This window comes from Branchiostoma floridae, chromosome 11 (genome assembly GCF_000003815.2).
Source record: "Branchiostoma floridae strain S238N-H82 chromosome 11, Bfl_VNyyK, whole genome shotgun sequence".
Taxonomy (NCBI): Eukaryota; Metazoa; Chordata; class Leptocardii; order Amphioxiformes; family Branchiostomatidae; genus Branchiostoma; species Branchiostoma floridae.
Window position 1 is genome coordinate 9,015,202 of NC_049989.1, and position 13,752 is coordinate 9,028,953.

At 39.2% G+C, this 13,752-nt stretch overlaps 1 protein-coding gene across 2 annotated transcripts in view; it reads left to right on the plus strand.

Annotated features, from left to right (window-relative positions):
• The window catches only part of LOC118425288 (synaptotagmin-6-like), a 33,245-nt gene that overhangs the window by 1,218 nt on the left and 18,275 nt on the right, over nt 1-13,752 (plus strand). For both annotated transcript variants that reach the window (XM_035834092.1, XM_035834093.1), the window contains exon 2: nt 11,253-11,317. In XM_035834092.1, coding sequence (XP_035689985.1) covers nt 11,253-11,317 — 65 coding nt within the window. The remainder of the gene's footprint in view (nt 1-11,252; nt 11,318-13,752) is intronic.

The window sequence follows — 13,752 nt, forward strand, 5'->3', positions numbered from 1 at the left end:
CATATATTCTCGGTATTCTTTGGTCAGCAGAATAGCACCACTACAAATGCTCAAGTCCTTGTGTCCTACATGTCCTTGCCGGGATCCTTCCATACATTCGTTTTTACTCCCTGACTTCCAAATTGACGTTACAGGAATCGTCGCAATGTGGTGTTGCAAATAAAAGCTCATGGCCAAGAAAAATAACCTTTGTCCTTCACTTCCGTCTTCTTTCGCCAGGTGGCGTAGTTCACCAATGTGCTAGTATTTTTACTTAATTAAAGTAAAACTGTTTGTGCCCTTTGTAGATGTTACCCTGGCGATTCTAGCAGTTCTACTGAACGCAATTATCCGTCGTTGAAAACAATCCAGGGTTACAATGTGTACCGAAAATAAGAACTTTAAAACATTCTTTTTTTTCTCACTAATTTGTTTAATATACTATAGATTATAAGATATAGTTTCACTGAAAAGTAAGACCAGTTTCAAATAATCTAAAAAAAATTATGAGCAGCAGTCGGAGATACTCACCAATTCTTGTTTTTCACCAAGTACATTTTAAGTTAGGTGGTTCCTAAGTGCATTTTCGAAGCAAGTCTTAAAACATGAAATAGCGGCAAAGGTCAGTCTATAGTTGTTGTCTTAAGAGCAGTCTTTTACCAAAAGCGATTAAAGCGAGAGAGAGAAAAGTAATTCAACGGCAAATAAACATCACTGAATCCTGTTCCAGATTCTGTCAACGTTTCTGTACAGAGACCGTGGAAGAAAGTCACAAACATCTAATCAATCATTTACATTTCGGCCAGTCCAGGGAAAGCTGTCCCACTATCAGGCTGGTAAACCGTAGCAGCTTGTAAAACCCATCAATTTGAAATCGGCTTCTCCGACGAAAAATGCCCCTTGTATATGTACATAGTTTTATACGTCTGTAATCGCCAGGTTGCTAGCAGGTGTTTTCAAAGGGTACCATATCAGTATATCAGCTATTAAACCAAGAATACCCAGGTTCTACCATATTTCACTTTTACAGGTTTGTTATGCTGTCACTTTATTACCTCCATGAAAACGGAGGTATTGTTTTCTGCCTGGGTGTTCCGCTGTGTTAATAGTGACTTGAATTCTGTAGACTGGGGTGGATGTTGGTGTAACACGATACTGGGAGGATGGGAAGGTTGGTTTGGCCCGGGTCCAAAGTTGGTCCCGTAGGCGGGCAGGAAAATGCATGAACCGAACTAAGGATGAATCTGATCTTCCATTAAAAAATACACAAGAGCTGAACAAAGTGAAATATTTCAAGGAGGTTTGAGGTCTCCGATCGATTTCTCGTTGTAAGTGCATATACTTTGCTATTTCTCCAAGCATTAACTTTTTATATCTTTTGCTTTTGAAAATTGAACCGAACAAAAATCCACATAAAGAAAGTAAAATCACATATACGTTCAAGTTCACTGCGATTCTACTTATAATGCACTGTGCTGAACGTTATCCCTACTATAAGGTCTGGTGCCAATATAGCTCTAAAAGTCATAAACTTGAAATCGTCCTCTAGGACAAAAATTACTATCCCTTTTCGCACCCCTATCAAGTTCTACACGTTCGTGATTGTCAACTAGGTAGTACTTATTCTAAAAGCACAACATATCGTTGTGTACGCTTCTATCGTCTGCTATAGATCCTAGGAGATCATCATCCAAATGCGGTACTTGGTACAAAAGCCTTGTAGAACGGTCGTAACGGGCCAGAAACGTGGGTAAAATTGAAATCTGGGTTTAAAGTGCTTGAGTTTACAGTGCCGAAGGGCAAGCAAGGGAGTTGGGAGGATTTAAAAACATGTAGAATCATATGTCTGTATAGTAAATGTCGAAATGTATCTGTGATGTTTCACAGTAATTCACAAAGTAGGTCTATAAGTGGAGCTTCATTGTTAGCAATTGTCACATGATTAGCTACCAAGAAAAGCCTGAAATGAATGAAGGACAATAATTCAATTACTGGATGTAATTCCATATCATTCTGTTTTCTTAATGTACGGAACCCTAGCAAAGTTGGCATGCATGTATCATTATTCCTGCTATTCTTATCTGTGCGGCTCGAAAGGTCGCAAAGGAGTATGGATAAGGGGGTGAAGTCTTTAATTCTTTAGTCTCTAGAGACTGCCAATGATTTGCCACCTGGGCCGCGTGCTTAGCAATTTGAAATCCCTTGAACACGTCCGCTACAAGATATGCGGCAGTGCTTCTGACGAATGATTGAAAATACCTAGGGATCAATCAGTAATAATCACAGGGGGATCTGACAACATAGCCTACCTCCTAAACATCACTTGCATGGAGAACCATACTCTCTCCTTGATAAATAATACAAGTACTAGACGTATACGTTAAGTTTGAAAGGGGTGAATAACAATCCATAAAAGTCAAGCAAAGAGTTACCTTGTGGGTATTAACGAATCGCCCCCGAGTTGAGCCCCATTTTGGCGGGCTTCCCTTTCAGACGACACTGTGCGTACAAGCAGGTGTTTCCTTCCGATAACGTATTCCTCGCGACAGTTATCTAATGGTTTCTCCTTCACAGCGCTCCGTAGCGTGGTAAAATAACGTCTGTGTGCACCGGTGAAGGTCGTGGGTAATGCTTTTAGAAGTTTCTGAGGAAAAGTAAAGATCGGGGTAACGTTAGTGTTTTTGTTAACAACATACCACCGAGAGACCGATAAAACTGTGGAAAGTTATTTCTTCTTCATTTTATTTCTCCTGCTGGCGTCACTGCCAAAAAGTTATATTTGTGTAGTCATGTAGTTCAAACCAATGTCTAACATGTAAGGCCACAGCACAAAGCGGAAGCACAATCTTTTCTCAAAGACAAAATGCTGGGATGCCATCATCTTGTTTTCTGTCACGCTCTAGCTATAGCATTAGATTTGTAGTCTGCAGTTATGTCATCCATACAATGTGCTTGCTGTGGCCTAAAATGTGAATTTATAGATTATGAAACTGTTATTTTGGTAGTGTTATCATCGATGAGTGTCTCTGTTACGTGAAGCAGTAATGCTAGAAATATTTTCACAATAGCTAACGTTATATTGCTAGTTAAACTTTCATAACCAAATTATAATTTTGGACCTGGTTTAACTTTGTCAAAATGTTGTGCTTTGGATAACGTTTGTAACTAACTGTTATTTGTCGTAGTTGGACAACATGACGCTTCCATATGTTATTTTAAATGGTTACGTCTTGACCCATTGAAAAACATTATGAGTTTTTTCCCCTGGCGACTTTTCCGGGTACCCCAACAGAATTACGTTTTCTGAACAAACAGGTCACATGATCCCCTATACTGATGTTAATCTCCTCTGACCCCATTTACAGATATGACCCTCCCCCATCTCTTCTGTAGGCCATAAGTAGCTTACCCTAATTGTGTGTGCTTGTTTGTGAAATAGACAGAAAAAATAGTTCTCTTCGGAGCTTCCAAAGAATTTCCTGTTTTGATATTTTTCTGTCCTTTAAAACTTTTTTTCGTGAGTGGCAGTCTTCCACTTCAGTTCTTACATTTAAGTTCTAACGCCGTGAAATTAAAGTCCAGACGGTGAACAATTTGGGCTTTAAATATGCATTGTGTTTGCTCATGAAATATGCAAATTTTGATTTAGGTGCGACGCCAGAAGTATTGTTTCAATATCATCTCGTGTTCGTTTTGGTGTGTGATCATTTCTGACAAAATGGACAGGAAAGCCAACCTTTTCACAAAGACTGCCAGGATGGTCAGGAACAAGATGCAATGTGTTTCGGCTCTCAGAGGGAACCAAGAACAACTGTATGTACCCGTACATTCGAACCATAACTCCTTTAATTTGTAACGTTGGCGGTATTCCTCTTTTAAATATGTACAGTGCGTCACTAGTTAAATCAGCCAGTCTTTCGTATTTCTCTGAGATTTGGATGTTGATTAAAGTACTACATTTTGCAGTTCTTCTATTAACCAACTACAAGTACTTTGTTAACAAGCGGGTTTGAAAGAATTGTTCTTGCATGTCGTTATCGAAGAAAACGTTAGACGTTGGCTACCAACTCCTTCTTTAGAGATAAGCAAATTACAAACCTGTTGTCATCTTCGGCTAGAACCATTAGCTTTTCAGGTTCTTTTTAAGAAACTTTTTAAAATAGCTTCCTTCTTAACGACTGGAAGTCGACTGGTATGCTTCTCAAGTTCCTTTATCGGTGAGAATTCCCAGCAAAGTTTCACGGTTCGAGTGCACTTTCCGCTCGGTGCAGTGCTTAACTTGACAGCAACAAAACGCAAGGTGTTTTCTAACGTTCTACAAATTGCTGCAGGTAAAAGGATGATAAATTCTCGACGTGCTGGAAACGTAGATACTTATAATACTTACGAGACTGATATAGTCGCCCGGGTATGCTTTTGAAATCCTGTTAAAGGGAAAGAAATCCTTAGAGAAATACTAGGCTAAGGTAGAGGGGATTTTCAAATGTTCTCATTTCTCCCTAAATGTATATTTTCTTCAGCCATGTCGTATGATATAACATTAGAGCAGTTTCAAATGCTCTGATTTCACGACAAAGTAATATATTTCTTTAGATAACATGTAAAACATAACGCTGACCCTCAGATGGCAATGTAAATTTTTGATGCATTAGCTATGGTGGCACTCAATGAATACTGTGTAAACATAAAAAGGCGCCCCTTTATATAAAGATTATGAAAGTATGAAAATTACGATAGATATGAAATATCCAATGACAAAACTGTGACTGACATGTAAGTTGATACGCCTCCCCAACATGATAATATTCAGGCAAAACTAAAAAAAAGTTACGATATGTTTCCTGTCCCGACTGGTATAAGGTTCGTGTTGTCGTAGTATTGCTCGTAAAATATGGAGTCCTTAACGGAACTTTATGAGCAATTATATGGGAAATAATGAAAAATGTATGACGGGGATTATTTTACTGTCTGCACCTGTAACCTTTATGTTACTACACATCAGAGATTACATCATGGCGATATGTGTGTAACCATGGTGATGTCCTTGTGTTAACATCTTGATGTGACGTGAGCAGTAATTTTTATCGGAAGAGCATCAGAGATTATCTGGCATCTGCTTCCATCCATGCCGTAAACTGAGCTGAATTGCAGCGTTATTTTATTATCATAAAGTTATATTATTATTATTTTTTTATTTTATTTTTATTTTTTTTTAAATTTTATTATCATTATTTTATCATCATACAGTCAATGGTTGGATACAGTAACTGCTTCCGGGCAGCTTTGTGAAGGCCGCTGAATCTTTCTACCGATGTGTACATGACTACTTTTTGCCACTCTATCTTTACAAGAGCCAGATAAGGCCGAGAAGGGTGATATTATTGTTACACCTGGTCTGGAGCTGCCCCTATTCTGGCTAAATAAAGAATACAAAACCGATTACAAAATCTCGTTGGGAGTGACCTTACAAGCCCACTCTCAAAAGCTTAATGTAGCAAGTCTGGCGTTACTCTTAATCTTATCGCCATTCCCACAGCAAAAGCACCGCCGAGGTTCACTCCCTTGTGCCACCGCTCCGAGCTTTCAAGGACACATCCTCCATATCTCAGGTCAAGGTTTCACTCTAAAAGCTTCTTTACTAGAACTATTTCTTTATGGAACAAGCTTTCTTGTGATTCTTTTTCTCATTGTTGGGTACTAGTATATCATAAGACTTTTCATGACAATGGTGCACCTGTTATCATAGCACAGTTAGTTTAACCCAAAACATTTGAGTGTAGATCTTAAAAAGTTATATGCATGGTTAACGTTTGAGGTGGGATGTCTGGAAAATAATGACGGGGTTTCACTAGAATCTATATAGTTTGGATGGACATGATAACATTTCAATACTCCAATACCAACCGTTTTAAGTGTCAATGTGTCATAAATTTAAACTTTTTTAAGCTGTTCATAATGTTAGTATTAACTAAAACTTCTTTTATACAGATTTTGTTCAATATACATTTCTAACTGAAATTTTAAACTACATATACTACTTTATACAGTGTCATACATCGCGCCATACCTTGGCGAAGAAAACCAAAATGGCGTTGAAGAAAAACAACATTACCCTTGAAAAAAGGAGGGGTACGTTTGTGGCAAAACAGAGCTGTCGGCGAAGAGAAATGTGTTACTTAAATTAGGAACGCCTAGCCATCTTAAGTTTTATTCACTTAAGGCAATCGTTAAGGAAGAATGTGAATTCTACTGATAGAACATTTTCTTCAAGTATTTCACTACATAGTCTTACCGCCATTCTCTAACGACTCGCTTACATATATAACTCGCCAGTGTAGAGAAATAGTAATGGTCGTCGTAAAGGGCTATTTTCAATTTTAGATTTTTCTCGTTATCAAATCTGTTCCATGTAGGAAATGAGCTGTGCGTCTTCGTTAACCAGGCAATTCTTCTTATTTGACAGCTTTTCATTAGGGCTGCGTGTTTACCTGTTGATAGGAAGGATCATTGGGTTTATCAATCACAGAAAATAAAATGATCTTCGATCTACCCCTTTCCCCCTTTCATGAATCTTCTCAACTGTGTTTGCACGGAACATTCCCGGCCAGAACGATAGCCGATACCATTTGACCTTAATCAATGATATCCCAGCATACCGATAAATTACAGTATGGCATGGGTTTCTCCACTTTATGACCCAGTTTCCATCACCAGTTAGATTTTCATGATGCATTTTACTGTCGTCTGCACGCAGCCACTTTGTGCTCTAAAATTGGTGAGCCAATAGGTTTTAATCTGCAGTTCCGTATACTCAAGATGCCGTGTGATCACTGTGTCTTGGCCACGTTCCATATGTCAAAGACACCAACATTCATCAAACTAAGAGACCCTTATGGGCGTGACTATTAATGAACTTTACCTTAAAGGTCTGTAGGCGTATCGCCGTTTTCAACCGCAACTTCGTTTGGACTACGTATACATAAGTAACTGTCCTCATTGCTCGACGGCCAAGAATTACTCCACAAGTCCGTTCAGACAACATTAGCCGGACTGCTGTGACCCCATTTGCTTAATCGTGAATTATTGGTTCTCATTTCATCTAGGGTTAAGCTAATTACATCCTGAACGAAAAACATTCTCCCTGATTGAATTGGTCCCCTTAACGGTGTTCTTGTCCCAGCTGTGTTCTTTATCCATGGTTTCTTTCAATTATTGGGCCGTTTTTCATCTTAATGTCGATAGTATATGCACAGCCCCAGCTAACGGCACCTATAACCTCGTCTCTTTTCTTCTTCCTTTCCGTTTGTTCTTTGTTTCTTTTAATTCGCACGGCTCAAGCTAAAAGATACACCTGTAATTTCTACGGGATATTGGTATTGAATATTTTGTACAAAGGCACAAGTTTGGTATATGTCGTGAATTTGACCAAAGAACCTCCATTTAGATTCTAAGTCAACACCCGTAACGACAATGCCACCATGCCACCAAAATGATATACAAAGTGTATATGAACGTATGTGAACGGTTCCAGACTAACTCTACAGATGACATGTTCTCTCAAAGCGATAAGCTCAAGCACTAGTACATGTTAGCAGTTTTCTAGACAGTTTATACTTCTCCTATTCCCTGCAAAACTCTACTATCGGTCTCTGGTTCCCCGTACGTATTTTGAATGCTAACGGTTGCCTTCCCTGTATGTGCCACCTTATCCACGTTTCCTGCACTTCCGACCTGTGGGCATGCTATCGCAGATCCAGGCTTGTTAGCCCGATGATGTATTCTCCAGCGGTTGCTACAAGAAAGCTGCCGTAATTGGCACACCTGCTGGACACACACTAGTAGCGCCCTCAAAGTTCACTTCTCCCTCTAATCAACAACGCCCCCTTCCCGTAAATGTATGGTTACGAAATTGTCACTTTTCAAAGCAATAAGAAAATAAGAGACCGAGAAAATTATGTCACAATGGTATACATCAGGGAACTGAAAAACTCATCGTGATTTCTTATTGTAATGATGCAGAATCTTTGATGGGCGGAGGCATTTTTAGTAGCCGAACTACTTTCTGTAATGACCTAGATGGTCGTCTCCCATTTGCATGGCGTGTTAGACTCTGCGCATTCGTATACATTATTTCTTTCATGTTTGCCGTTTTTTTTATGTATGTCCTAACCTTTTCTAGATTTTGACTTTGATCTCAGTTGGCTGGGTGGCTCTGTGACAAATTTTCATCAAGAGAGGATGACATTGAATGGATTTAAAGGGAATTCCCACGGTGTATGTGCGTGATGTATGGATAGTCAGGCCTTTACCTGTTCACTGGAGCAAAGGACTGTCGCGTGTAATACATTCTCGTCTCGTTTTCTGAGAAAAGAATATTGGTGCATTTCTATGTTGAAGCTCTTGGGAGTTTCTGGCATTTGTAAACAAAAGGTGACTATGTTGTCAGCGACACATCAACACGTGTGCTATTTGAAAAGATGTAGTCTTCACACATTCCTCGTATCAAAAATTTGTCAAACACGTGTAAAATAGATTAACGTTAACATGTATACATTTAATGATAATAGAGATGTTTATATATTAAACTCTTGAATTGAATAACTGCCACGTCCATCGTCTGTACCGTAAATCTGATTAACTTTGCAATTTTGTTTTCATGTTTCAGTTTTTCAAACACCTGTCAGACGTACAACAGAAACTGTTTGCCATTCCAAAATAATCACATGGTATATTCCATAGCATGTCTAAACTATGAGATATGGAAACCGGATATCCTCCACAGTTCCATAAAAAAAAACCTGGGGAATACTCGAACATACACTTCCTTCATTCTATCAACATTTCTGCCTTGAAGATCCGTTGAAAAAGTCTTCTTCGTTACACAGCCTTCTTTAATTCTTCAATAAACGTTTCGATAACTATATAGTCTATGAAATCTACTTACGGATCTTCAAGATCCGTACAATTATCAGTGGTCTATGTGAAGTAGATCCGCCCTGTTTTATATTCGTACATGTATGTTTGTCACGCCATGTTCGCTTGATGTGTAAAATGGATGGAGGTAGCCTTGTAGAAATCTGTCTGAATTCACTGCGTTCTTTATCATTCACACCTGCCGACAAGTTTTTGAGCAGCCTCAACTTTTGTTCTGGCAGGGACATCCTTCACGTACAGTTCTTTACACGTCACTTCCGCTTCGGTTTGGGCTTGTTTTCTTACCGATCATCTATCAGCTTGTTAAAAAGTGTCTTCTTCTGTTTTATCCAACTCCTAACAACAGGATAGATATAGATAGAGATGCATCGTTAGACATTGTTAATGGCACCTCATATGAGGATGAACTGAACTGAACTGACTGAACTGGAACACTGTAGAGAAGATTCAGAGATGTATGTAAAAGCTCTCCTATGAACTGTTATGACAAAGTTTACTATGTACTAGGCAATTCCTAAGCGATGCATGATGCAGTGGATCTTTTATTATGCAAAAGCACGTACATCCATACATGCGTCTATTTGGGTCGGGCTAATTGCCTGTTGTCCACTGAGTATACTGTCATGACACCGCTCAGCGAATGCAACGCATGGGGTGTAGCAAATGAATCAATGCCATCGGATGATGAACAGGCCTTCCTAGGTCCGGAGGAATTCTAAGTCAGTACAACTTAAGCTTCAAAAGCGCATACGTCAAAATATGTATCATTACTAGAAAGTATCAGTCATTTACGGGTGTTAACTTAATTGCGAATATGTCGTCAGAGTCTGTGTTTGCTTTCACCAGTCAGCTCCATACCAATATCATCTTTATGATAAAAATAATAAAATAAAACACGAATTTGTCCCCGCCACTGGAGTTACAGTCGATGCTTTACAGTTAACGCCTTTTCCCCAATAACCAATCAGCATTTATCGGTGTCACGCCACGCTTACGGTTGATTTGTGTTTTCCCGCCGCCCGGGGTAGGCTACCCCTCGAGTATCTCCCGACGTCCATTCACACCTGCATTCAGTCCTGGTTTGTGACGTTGCAGGATATGTATGAGCCACGTCGTCTGGCAACCGTAACCGCCGCTGGTTGGCTCACCCCTTCCGCTCTACGAGCCCATCCATTTGTGCAATCAACTGCACGCAGGACGTAGTGGAAGGAGTTCGCTCTTCGTGAAAGGGAAACGGCGTGTAGTGGCGTTACGCACGTCAATATTTCACGTAGTTTAGGAGGCCCTGCTGATTGACAGGCCTGAGGAGTGTCAAGATGGAATGAGTGTGCGGTCTCCAACGGCCTCGACGTCTACATAAAAACAAACTAGGACGACAAATTTCTTCCGGCTCACCACTTGGAAGGTTTGCTTCTTGGGAATAGGACAATGCAGTCTCATGCTGTTGAGAGCTCTTGTTGTTTGCCTTAGCGGGTTCAAGACGAAATTTTTAGTCAATTCTTCAAGGACTTTAGTTCTGGCATATTTCTCTTCATCATCATCATGAATCGCTTCCACAATGCCGTCGGTAACCTGTCGACAAGGATTCGACGACTGAAGAGATCTGGAATGTAGGTTGTGTAATATTCACTGTTGTGGTTGTGGTATCCGAGTAGTTGCCAGCTGTGCAACATATAGCACAGCATGTCAACCAACAGGTACAGTCTTGTGCACGTACACCTACTGCGACTTGTATGACTTCAATCAACAGGTTCTTCGTGATGAAATGCGACATTCATTTATAATTGTGATTCAAGATAGTGAAATAATCTTAATCCTTTTTTTACAGCCACAATATATTGGTTCATGCGGCATTATGCATCGTTTGCCATTACTTTAATACGGATTGTAAGTGATATAACGTTATTTTAATCTTGTAATGTATGTCTCTATTCCAGTATTATATCCATACACACATAGGAGGGGATACTGGTTGTAGGAGATATAGTATTTTATGCTGACACACACATATTGTATCTTTCCGCGTAAACTTTTTGTGTGTGATACAATGAACGATACAAGAAGTATATGAATATTTATTGCATTTTGACAGCATTCGGGCCCTTTTGAATGACAAACGTATGCCCTAAACAGTATGCATGTTTCTGTGCAGACGGACTTTCGTCCTAAAATAGCGACCATTTAAAACCAAAGTAGCCATGTCGATAAGCATATTCGTTACAGACTACAGAGGCAGGGGCTTTGCGATGCAGTAAGGGAAATAGACTTAGAATGAACTGATTCTTATCCTAAACAGCACCTAAGAAACTTCTATGTTTTCCTGTTCCATTACGTCTTAGGTATTCTCTGCCAGAAGAAAGTGACCCAACGGCCGATCCTGACACACAGAGAAGTCTGTCGCTAGGTGAGTGCGCAAGTCACTTGAGGAAGAAGTTTCAATATCATCAATATTACTAGCTTTTTACGTGACGTTATCACTGTGTCTGACGCCATGTTGGTGTCCCCTATTTGCATTTTCAATATATCGTAGAACAGGCGTTTTCATACAAGATCTTCTGACCCTTTTAGACTATAGAATGTCTGCAGCTCAAAGAAGATAATGCTAAGGACCTGGGAGAAATATACTAAACAAATTCAAACACACACACACACACACAGAAATTCTGTTTGCGTTTGAGCGGCTTGCCTTCTTTATTGTATGAAAAGTTGGTGAAAACGCTCTGTAGGGATGTTACAGCTGTGATGTCAATCATATCCAACACCATATTCTCCACCCTGACAACAAAGCAGGAAGCCAGACACATGTTGTAATGTACGCCAGATAGCAATTACTCAAGCAACTGGATATGACTTCGGTCAGACTTATAAATAGCAGTTACTGCCTTTCATCAATGACACCGAGGAGGTCTTTTTAAGAGCAAGTTTTCAACCCTAACTATGTATTAAAACGTCTGACCGTTTTCCAAAAGCACATCCAGTTACTTGAGTCATTGCTATTCGGCGTATCTTATTACCTGGATGTGTAGGTGGTTACATATGTTGTAATTTAATTATGTCAGGAAGTATTCCATCACTATACAAGTGGTTGTTATGATTATCAACGCAGCATAATCAGTCTTTATTACCGCTTGGAAATAAACAATTATGACCTTAGCATTCCGTGGATAATAAGATTTTTTCCAAGTCGGCTCTATGCCCATGATTATATATGAACACAAAGCACAGCTTGCAAGCTTGCATTTCCTTTACACGTTAAGATTTTCACATAATGTACTTCGACGTTTGATGTACTGTTAAACAATGCTTCAATTTCCCTAATATAAAAATGAAAGACCCAGAACAAGTGGTTCAAAATTTATTACAATAATTCGTAAGACATGTCATCAATCAGACGTTTTAATTGTCTAGCATACCTCTTTACTTCTAAAGAAATCAATTTCCGAAAAGGGTATCCAATAATTTAGCAATTTGGTTCTCTTGACTTGTTCTACAAGCTCGCTAATTGCAGTCTAGTTCAAGTTAATCAATCAATTTGTTTACGATTCCAAAAAAGCACAGAACTATAGATATGTTTAGTATATTCATTTCTATACATAAAGGGAAACATGCAATCTTTGATTGTCATATTCTACAGGCTGTACTGGGAAGCTAATCAGAAACCTTTAATCTATTCTTTAATTTGTTGATGCTGAAATGGAAAGATTTGTACCAATTAGACCAGGCAGGTTCAAAATTGATCGCTCTGGTAACTTGGTACTTCGCCGTATTACTTTCAGCTACTCACAGCCAGCTTATAATAAGCCGGATAATGGTAAAACGTGTTGGCAGACTCTTATCTATCGAACAGCAGTCTGCAAGAGACTTTTTGCCCAGACACTGATGAACGATAATATGATTATGTCTGAGTCTTCCGTTATTGGTCCATTTGGGGTTTGGCATGTGAGCGTGTTTGAAATTAGAAAACGATTTTTATGCCTCGGTAGCATTACACATTTCAAATGTTTTAAATGAAAAAATCTACTTCTTAAAAGGTAACGTTTACAGGCAAATGCAAAATGTTTAGCTTAACATGACATGACGTACAAACTACGGCTCCGTTCATTCTTACTAAACACATTCATATATCTGGTAACCAGGCCCTCCAGCTCTGTTCTACCACTTGCTACACGATGTAATTGAACACCACATGGTGTCTACTACATGACTAGTAACCATGGTGACAGCCGTCTGGTCTAGGTCATTGACCTTATTTGTTTACATAAGAGTAGAAAGAAATAGAGCAAAAAACTATGTTGTCCTACTGGCATAAATATGGGTTTGTAAATAACTTCATTTTACAAATTCCGCGAATTTAGTAGGTACTACATTACATGATTGTTTTTACCAAATGCCTGACTCTAACAAATAAAAATAAATGTTCTCATGAGATTACTGTAATAACGTTATCGCTGTTTCAATCGTGTAACATGAAATGATCATGCTGTGGATTGGCGCTAAACTCTGGGCTGCAATTACTGAACATACTGTTGGTGCAAACAACACAAATTAAAAGAATTTCCGGATGTAGATCCGACAATTTGAGATCATACGATCCGAAATCTAATTGTTCTGTGTTCAAATCCTTGACCTAATGATGGGTGCTAGTGCTGTGCCCATTGGGAAGGCAATTTCCACGAATTTCCTCATTCGGCACTTTCCCTCAGTTGAAAATGAGCACCTAGATGTTGCTAACACGGGGGAGGTCTTACAAAAACGCCACACATGCATATCAATATATAAGCTACTTTTAAGTGTGAGTGACTCAAAACTTTACAGTCTGTTCTTCGGGCCTCCTTACCA